This window comes from Typopeltis vanoorti, chromosome 6 (assembly GCF_054136105.1).
Source record: "Typopeltis vanoorti isolate ZY-2024b chromosome 6, IOZ_Tvanoo_1.0, whole genome shotgun sequence".
NCBI lineage: Eukaryota > Metazoa > Arthropoda > Arachnida > Uropygi > Thelyphonidae > Typopeltis > Typopeltis vanoorti.
In genome coordinates this window covers 149,786,941-149,808,066 of record NC_143554.1, presented here as the reverse complement: position 1 = coordinate 149,808,066, position 21,126 = coordinate 149,786,941, and the positions used below count along the sequence as shown (strand labels likewise).

Here is a 21,126-nt window from a genome sequence, read left to right as displayed (position 1 = left end):
AGCCTCCAACATGATGTCCTCACAGCACTTAAGCTTCTATACACGTGTATCCCTCTCCTCTGTCCAAGGAAGCAGTCACTTTATTGTAATAAGTAAGTAGATTACTAAACCATGACCTTCCTTTAGAAAATCCATGCTGTCCATCAAAGATAATGCTATTGTTGTCAACCCAATTCTGGATCCTAGTTCTCACAAGCTTCTCCAAGAAGTTAACCTCAACACATGACACAGACCTATAATTTGATGCTTGAGTTCTATCACCTCCCTTATGAAACAGCACAATCTTGTCCTCCTTAGGAACTTGACCCAGTGAAAGACATATTAAAAAAATATGTCAAGGCAGATGTCAACTCTTTGGCACATTCCTTTAGAATAAGTGGGGATATATTATAAAGTCCCACAGCCTTATTAACATCTAGCTTTTATAAAAAGTTCTCGCTTCCTAAAGGAGAAAATAATCAGGCCTTTCAAAATACAGGACAAATGTCATGCTAACCTCACAACTGCATGTTAACTCAGGAAATTGTAGTAAAAGGACAGCCAAACTAAAGATTCCTCTAGTTAGTAGTCAGAATAGGTGTTACTGCTGATCTAGCATTGTGGAAATATGAGGCTATGAATATACGAGGGTCGTTTGAAAAGTTTGGCTAAAAAATAAGTTAAAATTAGTAAAAAAATAAATTAAACACATTTTTTTGGAAAAAAATCACCTTCATTTCTCAACATAGCCTTCTGTCGAGGTCTACACATTTGGTCCAGCAAATTTCCAATTTTTTGATCCCATCTAAAAAGTAGGATTTGTCAAACTGTGTAAAATAGTCACTGAGAGCCTTGATGACATCCTCATTCAAAGAAAATTTTTCCTGAGCCAAATTTTTAAGTTTGGGAACAAGAAGGTGGCACACAAAGCAAAGTCCAGAGAATACAGAAAGAGCATTTTTTTTTGTGCACCAATCTTGGTCATTTTTTTTTTTTAGTTCTTCTTTAAAACGGTCAAACAGTGATGCATAATACTCCTATTATTGTCTTGCTCTTTTCTAAATAGAGTATCATGATAATTCATTGGGAATCCCAAAAAACAGTGGCCATCACCTGCCAAAATGATCTTCACTTTTTTCGGTGCTCTTTCACCGGGCATTGCCCACTGTTTTGACTGATGCTTGGACTCAGATATATAGTGGTGGATCCAAGTTTCATTTACAGTCACAAATCAATGCAAAAAATCCTGCGAAATGCGATTAAACATTGCCAAACACTGTGTTGAAATGTCTTTATGCACGAGTTTTTGATCAACATTCACCAATTGCAGCATCCATTGCGCACACAATTTTCTCACATGCAATTTTTTGTGCAGGATATTATACACCCGTTGAGATTCCTACAATCTCAGCAATCTCATGCACTTTCACTCGGTGGTCTTCCATAACGATACCATGGATTTTGTCAATAATTTTCTTCGCAGTGACCTCAGTCGGGTGTCCAGAGCGTGCTTCATCTTCGATGGACTTACGACCGTGTTTAAACTCATTTATCCAAAAAATAAATAGTTTTTAATGCTGGTGAAGAGTCCCCATGAACTGCATCTAACTGAGCTTTGATCTGTGCAACCATCCACTTCTTCAAATAAAAGTGTTCTATCACTGCATGAAACTCATTTTTCTCCATTTTTATGAAAAATGAAAACAGTCATTTTTAATGTTTGCCAAATGAGAACTACGCATTGAATGTGGCTAAAATTTTGCCAGGGGTTGTGAAAAAGTGATACGTGCTGACACTGCTATGAATGAATGAATTGTGTCACCATCTATTGGAAATTTACCAACCTTTTCAAACAACCCTTGTACCTCCATTAACAAGAAAATATATATACAATGGAAGTACATCTTTTTAAATTCTCACAAATGCTCAGTAAGAGAATACTGAATAGCAGAATAAAGTCAGGAAACAAATTCAGTTCAATTACATAACTCCAATTTTGGTGCATGTATGTGTAATCCTTTGTAACTGGCAAAAGAGCAGAATAGAAAAAATATTAAGAGAAAGAAAAATTACTTTTTCTTACTGATTCAGAAAAAAGTAACAAATGATTGCCGAGTTAAAGATTATCAGCCACTTATAGTTGAATAAGAAAGCATTCTCTGTTGTAACTTGTCCTTTTTTTCCCCATACATTAGTAATTAAACATCAAATTAAGAACAAGCATAATGAAGTTTATATAAGCATGATAGGGAAAGTAATGATACAGGAGTTGAAATCAAAGTTTCTTCAAAAAGATGGCACAAAACTTATTTACCAGAACACTTTTTGTCAAATATTCTTCCTCAAGGTGACCATCTGCATCTCCTTCGGTTGAACTGTCTGGTGGAGTTTGTGGTTCATAATCTGTCTGTCTTAGTATTAGTGGAGAGATAGGACTGTTAACCACTGGTCCTTCACAAGATTCTTCATGATTCTGAAATTAGACGAAACACAAAAATGAAAGACTAGGACAAAAGTCTTAGTCCTTAATTTCTTATGGGGGGGGGTACTAAGAATATGCCCAATTATTACATAATTAAATTGAGGGACAAAATGACAACTCATCAATGAATCTATTATAGAAGAAAATTATGTTCTGTTTATTTTTATAACAAAATTCATTAACTTTATTTTTAAATATAGAGACAATTCTGCTTTTGTAATTAGAGAGACAGAGAGGTAATAATTCTTGTACATAAGTTATCGATTAGTTAAAATCAAACTAGGAAAGAAACTGAACAAAAATTTTCAGTTAGATTTATAGGATAACTCAGCTTCTGCTTCCCAAATTATGCACATTACGATAACGTGCAATAGAATTGGTATCGCCTAAGTCTGACAGCATTGTAAAAGTCCCAAGGGAGCTGGATGAAGGCTAAATGGTTCATTTGCATAAAGGAGACTAAGACAGCAGTAGCAAATGTGACCAATCAGTATCATGAGAGTGGTGGCGGTAAAACTATTGGAAAAGATGGTCAGACAAAAATTCAGTAATGAGTAATAAGAATATGACTCACTGAGGCAGTATAACTTTGAAGAGTAAATTCTGCATTAGTAATTTACTTCATTTACTAACTTTTTATAATAGCAACAGAAGCTGATTTGACCTAATGATGCTGCTAGCTTTTGCAAAGATGTCCGAAAGGATACACAAATTGGAACAAATGGGGTTTGATATGAAACTGATGATGTGAATTCTAGGGTAGCTAATTTATGGATACCAAAGATTAGTATATGTAGGAGCAGAATCCAGGAGAAAACAGGTGGCTAGTGCACTGCTTGTAAGGCTCTGTAATTGGACCACTACTATAATTTGTACATAAATAATATAAGGAATGATTTGAAAGGGAAATATTTAGGTATTTGCTGATGAAGCAAAATTGGGTAGCATATTTATTAATCCAGGCAGTGTAGAGTAGTTGCAGTATGATACAGATAGATTGATAGTATAGGCAAAAAATAACTAGATGCCAAGTTTAATGTGAAAAACAAAAAGTGCAATTTATGCATTTTGGGATAAAAAGATTACAAGCTGTGCACCACACTGATGGAACTGTACTCCAGAAAACTCGAGTACAGTTTCCTGATTAAGCTGGAGATGTTTGGCAGATAGAGTTAAAGTTCAGAGAGCATATTGTTAAGGTGGTCAAGGTAATCTGGGTTTCTTGATGATAAGTATGTGCCGGACCAGGTCCGTTCTGTGGGTTTGCGCTGCCTGGGTGCAAAATTTTTGTGCCCCCCCCCCCTTCCATTAAAAATTGAAAGATCCCAAAGTACAATAACATGTTATTGTACTTCGGGAATGCTACATATTTTATTTTCTATACTTAATATGGATAATTTTTTTAATCTTTCTTGTGACATACTTGTCGTAAGCGATTTTAAGAACTATGCACAAACAGTTCAGTGTATTATTTATTCCCTATTTTTTTATGAATGTGTCTGATTTTACCGCCCCTAAATTGTGCTGCCTGGGTTCATTGCACCCCAGTACAAAAAGGGCCTGTGCTGGACAGTATTCAGAAATGAGTGATCAAGATGGCAAGTGGTCGGTGGAATGTTTCCTATGACAGATTGGGGGATTGTGGATTGCAAAAGTTGGCTGGTAAGCACCAAACAGCAAATAGGGTAGAAAGTTACTATAACTGTTTTATAGGACTTATGTAGAGAAAATATTTCAGCACTTGGCTAGAGAGACAGAACAAGAAATCATCTCATGGGTAACAGCGTAGTTAGCAAGGGCAGGAAGAGTAGACTTTCACTTGGAGCAGTGAACGAGTGGAATCAGTTAGTAGTGTTTGTTTGCGAGTGCTTTTTCTATCATTTAGTTCAAAGAGATATGGAAGATATTGTTTAAATAGTTTGGGTCTTCAACAAGTCTCTAGACTCCATGGTGGTATGCATATAATAATGAAAATTCAAAAACTTGTAACATTAATTGGTCATCATCATCATCATCATGATGATTTATAGATAAGAGTTATGTCAGTGTCCAGCACACTAATGAAGAGTAAGAAAGTAAAGATTGTGAGTCTGCTGCCTTGGTATGATAATAGGAGAAATGAGATGAAGGCCAATGAGAAGGTTGTGCAAAAGGAATGGTGTGCTGTTTATTGATGTAGGGAGTGAAATTGATGGACAAAAGCACTTATATATGCCTGGCAGACTACATTTAATTAGTTATGGAGTTAAGTGTTTGGAGAATGTGTTGATTAGTAAGAGTATGGTAGTGCAAAACTACGGAAACTAGAGATATTAGGGAGGATGAAATCAAAGCATGTATCTGGCCACCCCTGTGATAAATCAGCATATGTACAGTAATGATTATGCAATCCAAATGGGAGATTTCATAGGTTTCCGATTTGAATGAGTTAGAAACGACGTTGTACAACGATAACTATGGGTACAAATGAATGTTGAAATGCATGGACAGGAATTCCTGTATCAGTAATAAGGGTGAGAAGTTTTTGGCATTGGTAAGCTGAACTTGGCCAAAAATTATAGGCAACAGCAATATCTACTTGACTGAAAATGATATAGTTACAGGGATAGAATGTAAAGGGTACTGCATTTTCAGGGAGGATAGAGGAAACAGGATACGAAGTGAGGTATTGCTGATGATAGCTAAAGAATTACAAACCAACAAAATTTGAAGTTAAGGAGGTCTGAGGGAGAGGGTTCATTTCAGGCTGTCTGTGCAGATAAACAGCAGGCACTGAGCATATTAAAAAAATCTGAATGTAAACACAGCAGTGGGATTAGATGGCATATCAGCCCATGTACTATGTAAATGTTCAAGAGAACTGCCATTGCCTCTGACGAAGTTGTTCAATCTAAGTCTCAGCTCTGGCAGGGAGTGGAAAGAGGGTTATTTATTTCATGAGCAAACTACAGAAAATGTAAGAGCATACATATAAATGATTAAATGCATACGTTTAAAGAAACAGACATTAAAATAATTGGGATTAAAAGCATACATTAAAAGACAAAAATGCCACTTGCATGAAATATTAAGTAAAAACATAAAATGTCAAATTTCACTCATCCAGTGACTAATATACTTTAAAGCTGTTTCATTACATTGCATTAAATCTTCTTGGGTACATATATTATTAATGTCTATTAAGTAGCATTGCAGAAGTTGATCCATGGTTTGTGTTTCACCACATGAGCAACTGTCATTGTCTGTGTAGCCCCATCTGGACATATTCTGTTTTGATCTGCCCATTCCGGAACAAAGTCTATTCAATGTCTTCCATCTTTGCCAGTCAAGATGTAAGCCAGAAGGAAGAGATTTGTTTAAGTTCAGAGCCTCTGGAGATTGTTCTTGCCACATTGTTAACCTTGTAGCTTTCATGGAATCAACCAATGCTTCCACCGAGTGAATAAAACTTTTCCTTGATCTTAGCCTGTCATGTACTGCAACGTGTCCATACAAAGGATACCATATGGACATGTTGCAGTACATCAAAAGGACTACACAGTAGTCCTTTAGATATGAGCGGAAACAACAACTAAATGATGATTCTGCTCATATCTACTCTGTGTAGTCCTTCTGATGTGAGGAGGTGCAATACCAGACAGTGAGTATAGATGGTCAATTTTTGTAGGCATAAGGCAGCCGGTAATGTGCCGACATGTTTCATTAAGAACCTTATCAATAATTTTGACATGTGGTGATCTTTCCCAAACAGGGCTAGCATACTCGGCAGTCAACAAGCAGAGTGCCAGTGCAGAGGTACGTGTAGTACTTGTGGATTTGCACCCCACCGAGATGATGTTAATCAGCGCAGAATATTATTATGTGTTTGAGTTTTAGCTGCTGTCTTCTCTATGTGTCGCTTATAATTTAGGGTCCTATCTAGTGTAACACCTAGGTAAGTTGGATTTGGATAATTGACCAGTTTCACACCATTCCATTCTATATTCAACTCTCTCTTTGCCTCCCTATTATTGAGAGGGGAAAAGACACATTTGGGTTTTACTGGGATTTGGTTTTAGTTGGTTTTCCTTATAGTAAACTGTAAGGGTTTCTAACTCTTGTGCAAGCTGCTTCTCAATGTTATCAAAGGATTTTGCTTGATAAGCTATTGCCCAATCATCTGCATATAAGAAGGTTCTTGACAGTGGGTTTATAGGTTGATCATTAGTATATATATATTGAAGAGGGGAGATAGCACACTTCCTTGAGGTAGACCTTTTTCTGGATACGCTATCTGCTCTTTTTTCCTTGAAAATCAACAAAGAATCTCCTGCTGAACAGAAATGACCTAAATATCTCCATTAACCAATAGCTGTTTGTCATGCTGTAAATTTTGACTAGAAGCAATCTAAGATTTAGTGTGTCATATGTTGCTGTCAAATCTATAAACACAGCCCCTGTTGCTAACCCTCTTTCAAAGCCATCCTCAATAAACTGTGTTAAGTTTAATACTTATCCAGTGCATGGAAAGAGGGTAAGATAGTACCATTGCATAAAGTGGCTCCAAGACAGAGGTAGAAAACTTTGACAACTCCCAATTATATTGGGAGTTGTCAAAGTATTGGAAAAGTTGATGAAACGTAAAATACAACAGTGAGTGGATAGGGATGTGGTACTCTACAGTGGGCAGCATGGCTTTGTAAAGAGTAGATTCTGTCTTAGTAACTTATTCACATATTATAATAAAGTGACAGCAGAATTGGATAAAGGTAATGGCTACACCACAATACTACTTGACTTTGCCAAGGCATTTTACAGAATACCACATGGAAAACTATTACTAAAACTGGAGCACATGGAAATGTATATGATGCTAGTAGCCAGGATAGGAAGATGACTAAAGGTCAGACACCAGAGAGTAGTATATGGTGGAGTTGGGAGAACAATAGTTTATAAAGGTGATGTAGATTTTCTGCAAGATAATTTAAATAAATTGGCACTGTGGGCAAAGGATAATGATCGTAAACTGAATGTTGCAAAATGTTATGCACTTCGTGTTGAAAAGGTTGCGTAGTATTATATTGATGGTATTGAATTGCAGGAAACTGATGAGGCTAAGGACTTAGGGATAATGGTGGACAAAGAGTTGAAGTGCAGAGGGCATATTGCAAAAGTTAGTAAAATAGCTCTAAGGATTACTTGAATGTTTGAAAACAAGCTAAAAATTAAAGACAGGGAAGTTATTATCCCTCTTTATACGGCTATGATTTGGCCACATCTTGACTAGTGTGTACAGATTTGGTTACCTGGGTTTCTTGGGGACCAGGAAGTGGTAGAGAGGATTCAGAGATAAGTGACTAAGATGGGTCTTTGGAATACTCCTTACAAGGATAGGTTGAAGGTATGTGGATTATAAAGTTTAGTTAATAGGCAGAAAAGTGGGAGACAAGATAGAAGGAAGTTGTGTAAGAATGTGTTTAGTAGGGACATTGGGACCAGATTTTATGTGGAAAGTGGTGAGTGCGTGGAATGGATTGCCAAAATTGATTGAGAGTTCCTTGATGGTGAATGGATTCAATGATAGGATCTGTGTGTATAATGGTTAATTTGGATCTCCCATGATGAGTCTCCAGACTCATCATGGAGATGCCACCAAATAATAATTATAATTAATACTCTAAGTGGACTAAATATTAGATCACCTAGAAGCCATCTTAAAAGCTAAATATCTTTTCACATTATCTGAAGTCTAATGAGCAGAAAGGCACTTTCTTTCTTGGCAACAATACGTCATATACCAGCTATTTGTGTAATCTGAAATCTGCAATTACTCAGTAAACTTCCAAGAATATATACTGTAAATTAATTCTTCAGTCTCTACCTTTGATGCTAATCTCAGGTTAGATTTGTATCGGTCTTCAAAATGCAGATTTGTTATTCTTTGGACATCTGATACATATATATTGTGGCCTCCCTGGTGGCCTCTCTTAATAATAATATAGTTATGTATTTCTCAAACATTGTAATGTTAGAGTATTTGAAAAAAAAAAAAAAAAAAAAAAAAATCGGGAAGGTTTTTTTCCAAGCCCAAATAAGTGAGCTGGTGGATCTCTCGCTTAAAGACTTTCACCCAAACTACAGTAAGATTTCAATCTTAGTTTGTTAAAGGCAATTGGAAACAATATCCACCCAGCAAACCAGGACAAAGAAAAAAGGACAGTCAAGCTTGTGAAAATGAAAGGCACAAAATGAGAATACGATGGCAGTTGGAGCTGGAGACATCATCCTGTTTTTAAGAGGAAAGTTTTTGTCAGGAAACTAGAGTGAACACTAAATACTCAGCCACTGAAACAAACTCAAAATCACCAGAATTTAAGGTATTCATAATCAACATAAGAAGAATCAATGGAAAAGAAGTGGAACTAATAAAAGAACTACAGGAGTACTAGCTCAGCATAATTGGTGTCACCAAAACAAAGACAAAATAGACCAGATCCTTGGAGTCTGACTCATCACACAGGATACTCCATCTCTCCACACACACACACACACAGCTCATCATACCATGACTTGAATGCATTCACTGTCTCCACAGTCACCTCACTTTCAGGTAACACATTCCAACAAACCACCACTTTTCATACAAAAAAAAAACTACTCCTCACTCCCCCTCCTTATACAGCTTCCAGGGATGGCCTCTTCTCTCCCTTTCCCCCACCCACCCACCCATTCTACATAAAATCTGATCCACATTAATGTGGTAATAACCCTGTACCAACTCCCCCCCCTCTTTCTTTCCACTGAGATCTGCAAATTGCATTCCCTCATTCTATTTTTATACTGAACATTCCAGATACCAGAAACCACTTTAGTTAATTATCTCTGAACCCTTTTCAACAACTACTCATCCTTTTGAAAACTAGTTTTCCAAATCTATGCACAACAATCTATATGTATGTGGTCTAACAAAAGCCTTATACAAATGGAATCATAACATCCTTACTCCTACATGTCAGTGTTCTCTGCATCATTGCTATAAAACATTATGCTGTGCTCACCATTTTAGGAAAATTGCACGTAAAATTTCAAGTTTCCTATCCACCAACATCCCCCCATCTCCACTTCTAAAACATCCTTTGAACTTTAAAACCTCTTACTTGGCCACACTGAACTGTTATCCCATTCATTTGTCCATTCACAATGTCTATTCAAGTCCACTTGCAAGGCTACGACATCCATAATTGTTATAGTTCTTCCCAACTTTGAATCATCTGTAAAACAACTGTATATCATGATTCAAGCCCTTCCCAATATCATTAACATATAAAGTAAACAGCAATGGTTTCAAAACAGACCCTTGGAGTACACTACTAGTGATGCGACTTTCCTCTTTAAAGATGTCCCCCCCCCCCCCCAGTCCACGCAGTTAGCCTATTGGCTATGCGCTTCGCAACCATATAACTGGGAAAGATGTGTCCTGGGTTCGATTCCTATCACCAACACGAGGAGCTTAAGGATCTTTCTCAGACATAGCCAAGTTAGTCGGTCTTGGGCATGGATAGCAGGGTTTTTCTCCCCAGTTTATCTGAGATGTTTCCTCCTGCAAGCAGGCAAACTGGCCCCATGAACATACAGCCATACGACTAGTCACTTTATCCTCAGGATGGGCATGACCTAGAGGAGCTCAAGTCAGCTCTGTAATAGGTCAGTAAGGCCTAATACATAGTAAAAAAGAAGATATCACCCCTACCCCAATACAAAATTTGGCGATACCTATCAGACAGCCAATCTCCAATCCAGTGTAATAATCTATTTAACTTCATCGGTTCCAGTTTAATTATCAGCTTGTCATATGGAAATCTATCAAAGATTTCTATTTCTAATAAAATCTATTGGAGTGCTTAAAGGTCAAAGCTAGATAACTGGGAAGATGTGACCTTTTGGGGAATATGGATAACCAATCAGGGCTTCTGACCTGATGTCCAATCCTCACTTTCTTGTGGTGCACCTTGTTGGATATCTACCAAGATACTGAATAAACAAGGAGGGACTGACAATCTGGAATTTAGCTGACCAAATTGTATTCTTATTGGCTTAAACCATAACTCAAACTGATGGTACAATATGGCAAAATGCCAGCTAGGTCGTTACCCAGTTAAACAAAATCCCCAATGTTTTCATCGGGAAACCAGGGCAAAGAGTGAAAATCCAAATTGCTAATGTTGAGTTGGGGTTTGGATTTTCCAGGACAAAGCTGGAAAATCCAAACCCCAACTCAACATTAGCAGAGATCAAGATTGGCACTATCAATATAAGAAGCATTAATGGAAAAGCAAGGGAACTAGCAGAAGAATTGGATAAGTATCAGATCAATATAATGGGTGTTACTGAAATGAAGACAAAAACAGGCGAGTCTTTCTAAGCAACAAATACAAAATCAGGGAAAAGAGGGAGTAGCTATAGTATTCCACACTACATATGGGGATAATCTTCTTGAATGGCAGACAATATCAAGTCGAGTGATATGGGCTAATATCTGAATGGGGAACTGGACAATGAGGTTTATTTATGTATATGGTACAACAGAAGGTTCTACCAAAGAAGAAATTGAGGAATTTTTTGAGACCTTAGAGAAGCAGCTCACACCATGAAAAACTGTTTAGATCTCCTTGTTGGAGATCTAAACAGTTTTAGATCTCCAACAAGGAGATGAATAGGAAATGATTACTAGACAAGAATGTTTTGGGAAAATTTAGATAAAAAGAGCAAAGCTAATAATAATCATAAATACCTGCTACATTTTTATGTTGGAACAATGTGTTCCATGTCCTGAGCAGAAATGTGCACAAATTCACGTGGAGAGAATATGCAAGGAATAAGAAAAAGTCTCATTGACAGCAATGAGACTTCCAAATGGTTTCAGGACACAACAGTGTACAGAGGATTTGAAACAGCAAGTGATCACCGTTTAGTGTTAAGTAGGATAAAATTGAACTTCATATTGAAAAGGAGGGTATGTAAGAAAGTTCTGAAACTAATCAAAGTTGACCAGCTATCAAATGTGAACTATAGATTCAAATACACAAACATTATTCAATAAAAACAAAGAGTTTGAAAACAAGAACCAAACCTTCAAGATTCAGTGGCAAACCCTAAAGAAAACTTATTGATTCAGCAAGAGAGTCATGTAGTGAGGTAGTCTGCAAAGGATAGAAAAATCAGAACTTTATGGTAAACTCAGGAAGTTAAAGAGGCAGTCAAGAAAAAGAAGAAAGCATACTGAAAGTTCCTGGCAAGTGAGTCACCTTGTGCTCTTAGGGAATACAGAGAAACATGTAAGAAACCAAAGCATTGTGTAAAATTAGATAAATAAAAGTAATGGGAAGACTCTGGTAAGAACACTAAAAATAAATATCAGGAAAGTGGCAAAATATTCTGGAGGCTATCGAAAAAGTTCAGAAATGGAGGAAAGAGTACTGAGAATTAGAGGTAATAAAGGAATAATAAACTATCACTTCTCATCTCATTTAGCAATCTTTGCTAAATGAGATGAGAAGTGATAGCATGGTGGTAGAAGACACTTAACAGGAATACCATTTGGAATCTATATCTGTACTTGAAGTAGAAAAAGCTATCACAAACCTGAAATGTGGAAAGACAGCTGTAATAGATGATATTTGAAATGCTAAAATATTATTATTATTACGGGTATCTCCATGGAGTCAGTAGACTCATCGTGGGAGACCCAAACTAGCAAAACAATATCTGTCATATCTCTTCTTGAATTCATTTACAGACGAAGAGCTCACAACTAAGTCAGGCAATGAATTCCACTCATTCACCACCCTCCAGGCAAAAAACCTTGTTCTGACACCTTTGTTAACCACACTCTTCTTTAATTTCCAGAGATGACCTCTTGTTCTTCCATCACTATCACACAGCTGAAACATTTCCCCTGCATCAATCCTATAAAAACCTTTTAGTAATTTGAATGTTTCTATCATATCCCCTCTTCTTCACCTATCAACCAATCTCTGCAATCCACAAGCTCTCAATCTATCAATGTAGAGAGCATTTTTTATATCACTCACCAACTTGGTCACTCTTCTCTGAACCCTCTCCACAGCCTCCTCATCTCCAAGGAATCCAGGTGACCAGACCTGAGCACAGTAATCCAAATGTGGAAGTATCAATGCTTTATAAAGGGGAATAATAACCTCTTTATCTCTGGATGTCAGTGTGTTCCTCAACAACTAAGTAATCCTATGTGCAATCTTGGACACCTTGGCAATGTGTCCTCTGAACTTCATCTCCCTATCTACCAATACCCCCAAGTCCCTAGCTCATCAATCTCTTGGAGCACCTTTCCATCGATGTAGTACACAGCTGGTAATCTTTTAATCCCAAAATGCATGACTTTACACTTTTCCACATTGAACTGACATCCATTTACTTTTGCCCATTTTACCAGCTTATTTAAATCCTCCTGCAAACTTTCAACATCAGCTTGATTTTTTATTGCACTACTACACAACTTTGCATCATCAGCAAACAACTGAATATCTCCCTTTAAGCCGTTTCCTATATCATTTATATACAAATTAAACAACATTGGCCCAAGCACAGAGCCCTGAGGCACACCACTGGTCACCTGCCTCATTCTGGACTCGGCTCCTCCATACACCACCTTATGGTATCTCTCCCTGAGCCATTCTCCTATCCATATCACCAATTTAATATCCATTCCCATCTGCTCCAATTTGCGTAACAGTGTTCTATGGGGTATCCTGTCAAAAGCCTTAGCAAAATCCAGAAGTACCACTGTGTAGCCAATTCCTTTGTCCAACTCAGATGTTATTCTATTATGAATAGTTAATAGATTGCTAAGGCAGGATCTACCTTTAACAAAACCATGTTGGCCTCTATAGAGTATCATATCCTGATCCACCCATTCTTGAATTTTGTCTTTAACCAACTTTTCCAATACTTTTACCACTACTCCTGAGATGGTGATTGGTCTGTAATTCAATACCGCAGTTTTAGAGCCACCCTTATGCAAAGGAACCACTTTGCCTAACTTCCACTCCCTAGGGACCATACCAGAGTTCAAACTTAAATTAAATATCCAGGTAAGAGGGGGTTGACAATTCATTTGCATATTCACGCAACACCCGAGCTGATATTCCATCTAAGCCTACCGCAGTGTTTGCATTTAAGTTTTGCAATATATTTAATACCTCTGATTCTTTAGCTTCAATTCTCACATTAGTTATTGCTACAGGTACAGAGATATCCTCACTTGGATGATAGACTTTTGAAAAGTGATCACTCAGTAACTCGACTATTACATCTGATTTTGTCACCTCAATACCATCAGCCCCCACTAAGGTTATCCTTCCGAAGTCATTCTTCCTCTTACTTGCCACATAGCGGAAGAACTCTTTGGGATTACCCTTGATCTCTTTGGCTAAGGTCTTCTCATAATCTGATTTAGCTTTTCTTACTATGCTGGTAACCTTCCTAGCTTGAGCCTTGTACTGCTCATGGGTGTCCTGATCGCCTTTCTCCTTGTAAATTCTCCATAACATTTTCTTTTTTTGCAGTTCAAGCTTGATACTACTGCTCATCCATCTAATGCCTGCCTTGTTTGACCTCCTGACCATGGGGACACAATCTGATATTGCTTTCCTCAGATACCCGCTGATTTTATCCCAAGCACTGCTAACATCTTTCCCTTGCAATATGTTCTGCCATGGGATGGCTGCAAGCTCACTCCGAAGTTTGTTATAATTGCCTAACCTGTAGTTCCGTACATACCCCTTCTTAATAGAAAAATCCACAGATTTTGCAACCTCCCAAGTCAATACCACATGATCGCTTTCACCAACTGGAGGTAACGAGGACACCTTACTTATGCATATAACCTCTGAACCAATAACCAGGTCCAACACTCTCACACCACGTGTCCCTTCAGTTACGTGCTGTTTCAAGAATTTATCTCGTAGAAGATGTATGAACTCCATTTCCTTTTTGCTATGTGATATTTCCTCCTTCCAATTGATATCACCATAATTAAAATCCCCCATAATAATCACTAAGCCTTCACTCATTGCACTAAGTTGCTGATGCATGAATTCAATATCTCCCCCCGTACTCCCTGGCCTATAGCAGCATCCAACTGTATATTTGGTTGCGTTGGTCACTATTTCGCACCAGACTGCCTCAAATGAACTCTCATTCACATGTCTATCATCATGATATACTACTTTCTTTGGCTGCAACACATCAGCTATCATCAACAGTACTCCTCCTCCTGTTCTATCTTCTCTATCCTCCCTGAAAATAGTGTACCCATCACATTCAATTCCAGTGACCACATCTTCTGCTGACAGCCAAGTTTCACTAATGCCTACAACTTTTGGTGAGATTTCACTGACTAATGCCAAAAATTCTTCTCTCTTATTTCGAATGCTTCTAGCATTGGTATACAAAAATTGCAGATTCCCTCTAGATCTTGTACCGCCTTTAGAACTGATATATAAGTCAGTAACTACCTTAGTCCTATGTCGATTTTTATCCTCTCTCTTCTGCAATTTATTCTGTCTATAAGGATCAATAAATACACAATGAGTGCTAAAGTTTCTCTCTCTTACACTCAACCTTTTCAATATTAGTTTCCCTGCCCAATAACTTCAACCTGTTCAGAAAACAATAACTTCTTCAATCGCTTATGTCCTTCCATGTTAAGATGCAGTCCATCTCTAGCATACAACTGCCTTTTTCCTTCAAACACACTCCAAACATCAAACTCCAGACCTCTTTTTCTGCACATTCTTGCAATCATATCATTCATTATCATTGCTCGTCTACTTAACTCGTAATTGTCAAAACGAGGCAGCACACACACACACTATTCTCCCATTGACACTTTTCCTCTTCACAATATCTAATAATGTTCTTAAATCTTTTCCTACCCGATTTATACTACCTCTCAGGTCATTCGTACCCACCATAACTATCATCTTGTCTGCTTCATGCCCTCTCTTTATTGCTAAAGCCACTCTTTCTATTGTCCCATCAGCCAAGCACTCCTCATGCATACCACTCTCCATACCCTTAATCATAGAATCACCATATATTTTACCACTCTCAACTTCATTCAAGTCCACACTCATGGACTCATTCTCTACACTATTCAGAATGACTCTCCCAGCTTCATTACTCAACTCTCTATTACTTACCCCCCCACTCTCACTACATCTCATTTCTTCTAGGCCACTTGTGGTTTTATTATGTTGACTCCCAATCACTCCCATACTATTTATTACTGAATCATTCACCAAAGACTCACCCGTATGTAATCCTGTTCTAGTTACTTCAGCTAAACTAATCTCTATAGTCCTAATTTCTCTGTTTAACACATTAAACTCAGCTTTAACTTCCAGTATCTCCTTACCGATCACTTCCACTTCCTCATGAAGAAGACGAAGGTCATTTTTCATTTTCATAAACTCCCGCCGAAGTTCTTCCGCTACGGTCCCGATGTCAGCTTCCATTCCTAAACGCTCCAGCCTATCCCGACACTTCTCACATACGTCGACATTTTCGTTCTTCTCATTTTGCCAGACCGACCACAGATCCTTCACATTTTTCGGTGCATACATGTAGCAGTTTCCGCAACGCATCCATTGTGAAAAATCTAACGCTGAGCCAGCCTTTCGTGTAGTAGTAGAAGTCCTGCGCGCCGCTGACGTACGTTTCTTGTTGGACGCCATCTTTACACGTTGATATAGTGAAACAAACGGCAGTGAAAACACAATATATACAACACAGTTCTAAACAATAATACCACTGAAGGACACTTGTTTCTAACCGATGCACAATTGCAGCACAATTTGTGACAAAAAGCCACACTATATTTAACTTTAAAAACACGTTTTCTAGACTAGCTAAACTCGACCGCCACATTTACCAGGGAAAAATATGGAGGTAGAAAAGTTTTACAGTAGTTACACTGCATAATTCAGAAGGAAGCCTAGTCAGAGGGTAGAATTCCAGATGACTAGAGTAGAGTGCTCATAGTACCCATCTATAGAAAAAGGAAATAAATGCAAAATGAGAATTACAGAGAAATTTCTCTTCAGAGTGTTTTTGGTAAGATTCATGCAAATATTCTTGCTAAATGGCGAAATATTGTGGAGAAGAACAAGCAGAGTTCAAGTCAAACAGATCCGCAGAGAAGGGACAAATGGGGCAAGTGTCCCGTTTGTCCCTCCTCTGCAGATGCCCATGGTAATATCAAGTTTACTCAATTCCTCATATATACCTCCTTCCAGTGGCATACCATGGGAGGGCCAGCCCCCTCCCCCCCCAAAAAAAAAGAAAAAAACTCTAGAAACTTTTTCCAAAAATCTTTTCCTAATTAAAATTAATTTTTTTTTAAAATTTATGTTGTGTAGTATCTTCTATTTCTATACTACTTATGAATTAACAGTCACATAAGGTGGGAATACCCTATAGCTCTCAGGAATCATGGCCGCTGTGAACACAAGGCAAACGAGGTAGTGCTCAGGTGGACCGAGTGCTACTTTGTTTGCCCGAGCTGGGCCAGAGGAGGTCACGGGTTTCATATATTGGCAATCACTGCAGATGCTCAGTCATAGGTCATATGCAATGCGTAGTGTCTATTCTCAAATCGCCTAATCAACTTGCACCCCCCCCCCCCAAGATTAAATCTTGAGTGCACCACTGCCTCCTCCTCACTGACCATCAGTGGCTCCTCCTTTCTTCCCACTGCTTTTAAGTTCTACATTATGTTAATTTCGCAAAGTAAAATATCTTTATGAATTGCCCATTAACATCCCTACTATATACTCTTCATTGGTTATGATTCCACCATTTTCTCCAGCCAGTATCATCCTTCCATAACCATTTTTTCTTTTACTGGCTGCATATCGAAAAACTTCCCTAGGATTTCTTTTGGTCTCATTAGCTAACTGTTGCTCATACTGTGCTTTTACTATTCTTGCCTGCTCTTTATACTCTCATGCAATTGACTTACTACTCATCTTGTGCTGCTTCCATAACGTCTTCTTCCAAAATGAATGCTCCACCTCTTTATTCATCCATTTCCCATCTACTTTATTTCACCTTCTCACCTCGGGAATACATTCAGACATTGGCTCTGCCAAACAGTTGCTGAACAGGTCCAGAGCAGTATTGATCTCCTTTTCATCCAATTCTTCATTCCATGATGTAGCCACAAGCTGTCTCCTGAGCTTGTCATAATCACTAGCTTTATAGTTCCTCACATATCCCTTTCTCACAGAATTCCTCATATGGCTGTCCCAATCCAAGTAATCACTTCAGTTACTTTCATTAACTGGAAGAAGACTTAACACCTCATTTACAATAGTGTCCTCTGATGAGATCATCAAATCTAAGATCCTTAATCCCCATGAACCCTCTTGTTATGTACTGCTTAAGATAGTTTATTTGTCCCTTGAAACGAATGAAATTTATTCTCTTTACTCTCAGATACTGTGACCACCTTATGTGACCGCTAATTCATAAGTACTATAGAAATAGAAGACAGGAAAACATATATAAAAAAAAATAATTTTAATTAGGAAAAGATTTTTGGAAAAATTTTTTAGAGTTTTTTTCCTTTTTCTTTTTTGGAGAGGGAGGGAGCTGGGCTCCCTGGGTGAGCCACATAAAAGATACCATACTTCAAAATTGGTGATGTGATCAGTGTAAGACAATCAGTTCTTTCATCAGTATAAGAGATAACATAACTAAGATTCAAAGATAACAACTACGTGGCTTGTTCATATAGGCAGATCAAATAATATCTACCAATGCAAGTTCTTGAAGGACTTATTCGAGGAACTCAAAAAAGAGGCAGACCTAAAATAAACTGGATAGACAATATAACAAAGTTGGACAGGTGTTTCACTCAGAGCTGAAAGCAAAGTATCAGTCAAGGAATGAGTGGAACACTTCTGTGAGGAATATTTGATTCCATGGAGGCCTGAATAATAATATCTACTCTACAGTCCTTTGTGTACTATGGGATGAAGAAGAATAAAAGTGACTATAGAGCAAGGAGTAACCAAAATATGTATTTTAATAATAGAATGTTCTGATCTATTCATATATTTTAAAGCATTCTGAATGATAAAAGTTATTTCAACAAATTGAGTTGTAATTATGTGAAAAATTTGCCACTACCAAAAACTTACCAGCAGCTCTTCTTTTGGTAATTCAAGACTACACAGAGAACATGACAGTCTTGTTAGCAAATACTCTGTTCTTTGATATGTGTTCAGCTTAGTTTGTTTTTCTTCTTTATGTGAGCTTGATACTGATGGCTGCTTGCAAGATCTTTCATGATTCTGATGAAAATTTAAAAGAAAAGAAACATTTAAAAAATTCCTTAAGGTATTAAAACTAAGTCATCTTATAGTGAATAATACTTTAATATTTCACGGAATTTAAGGGAAATTAATAAGCTTAAAAAAATCAGCTAATGCTTTTTAATCCCTTATAGGGATTAATAAGCTAATGACAGGGAAAGTATATTTTAATTATAATTGTCACCAAGTGTAGTCAGAAGCATTTAAAATACTATATTATTTTGGGACATATATGTGAAATCAAAAGACTTGTCATGGGAGACTTTCTCTAACCACTGTTCACACAACACCTATCATACCTCTCATTGAGCTCATTCACCAATGAAGCACACACAACTACCTCTGACAGACCCATTCCTTCCATTCATCACCCTCCAAACAAAGAAAATCCATTAATTATTAAAATCATAATGATATTACTTAAGAAAATTCATAATATATATGGTTAATTTCCTATGTGCACACAGGCACTACAAAGGGCAAGTATGACTGAAGCAAAAACAACAAAAAAGTAAGTCTCAAGCCCAAAATTAGTGTCATCTAGTGGGCTGGGAGGGTGTTCTTGGTTGTTGGGTTGAAGATCTTAGGATAAGTGTTTCCCAGATATGCAAAATTATTATTATTATTACCCAAGACTCCAAGAAGTCAAAGACTCATCTAGGAGGTTCCTTTTGTCATACACACAGCTCATCATACCATATCTTAAACACTCAGATTCTCTGAAGACATCACACTCTCAGGAAAGGCATTCCAATCATTCACAACTCTGCATGCAAAAAACCTGCATCTCATTCCCCTACTCATGCTCTTTATACAGCTTCCAGGGATGACTTCTGGTTCTCTCCTGATCTCTCACCATTTGCTGTAAAACCTCTCCAACAACAATCCTATAACAATCCCTTACTAACTTGCAGTAGTATCATATCTCCCATCTTCCTCCTATCCACTAGACTTTGTAAATTGCATCCTCAACCTTTCCTCATATTCAACATTCCAGAGATCAGAAACTAATTTAGTTACCTCTGAACCCTTTCAACATCTCTTCTCCCTTTTTGAAAACCAGGTGACCAAATCTGTGCACAGTAATCCATGTATATCCTAATCAAAGCCTTATAATGGAACAAGAATCTCCCTACTTCTACAAGTCAGTATCCTCTGCATCATTCCCAGAATTCTTTGTGTTGTCCTCACAATTTTGGCAATGTGTCCCATAAATTTCAGATCTTTATCCACTATCTTTATCTAGAACAGATATACACTACTCACCGAGAACTTTCAAAAATAAATTCCTCCATCAGTGTACTACATGATATATTATCTGACATTTTGAACCCAGAGCTATGGGATAGCTTGGATAGAATCTCCAACTCGACAGGCAATAAAGAATTCGCTAAAGTTAAAAACCGACACCGAAAAAATTTGAAATCCTCCAACAATGCAATGCTATGCAGCGGCCACAATTTTATCAAGATGGCGGTGTTGTGAAACTATCATCGACAACCTTATCCAAAGAGGCCACGAGTGCATTAAGTCTCGGACACAATTTTGCCGTTACTCCTAAAATTGTGCCTAAAACCAAAATAATGGCTTCTGTTGAACAGGGATTTACCACTTGCCTCCAGCTATAGCCAATAATATTAGGTTAGACATGGCCAATATCCTTATCCATTCTAAGCCTCCCAAAAATAATATCCCACAAAGAAATAAGCTCTAAAAGAACTATGCAATAATAACCACATTACAATAACAAAATCAGACAAAGGTAACGCCACTGTAGTAATGGATACAACAGGATATGAAAGCAAAATGCATACACTGTTCCAAGACCAGTCTACATATCAAATCATAAATCGAGATCCCACCAACTCACAAAAGAATAAGGTGTGCAAGTTATTGAACAAAGTCACTTCCTAGCCAAAAGAAATTGTCAAAAAACTCAAACCCTTGCATGTTAAAACACCCGGAATATATGGTGCTCCTAAAATACACAAACAAGATACACCTTTGCGTCCTACTGTAGATAGTATAAACAGTCCTACATATAAACTAGCTAAACATTTAGCCAAATTACTAACCACTTACACAAACAATTCTTCCTCGTTTGTTAAAAATTCTACTCACCTAAAAAGTATTTTAGAAAACCACACCTTAAATAGTTCAGACCTAATGGTGAGTTTTGATATCATCTCATGATTCACTAATGTATCACTGATTGAAAAACTTAACTTACTAAATTCACAATTTCCCCCAGATATATTTCAGATATTT

General features: G+C 37.5%; 1 protein-coding gene across 1 annotated transcript in view; it reads right to left on the bottom strand.

Moving 5' to 3' along the window:
• The window catches only part of LOC150106096 (uncharacterized), a 138,891-nt gene that overhangs the window by 25,935 nt on the left and 91,830 nt on the right, over window positions 1–21,126 (bottom strand). The window contains exons 8-9 of the mRNA XM_090394629.1: window positions 18,685–18,837; window positions 2,294–2,452 (exon numbers count right to left, since the gene is read on the bottom strand). Of these exons, the coding sequence (XP_090250755.1) occupies window positions 2,294–2,452; window positions 18,685–18,837 (312 nt within the window). The remainder of the gene's footprint in view (window positions 1–2,293; window positions 2,453–18,684; window positions 18,838–21,126) is intronic.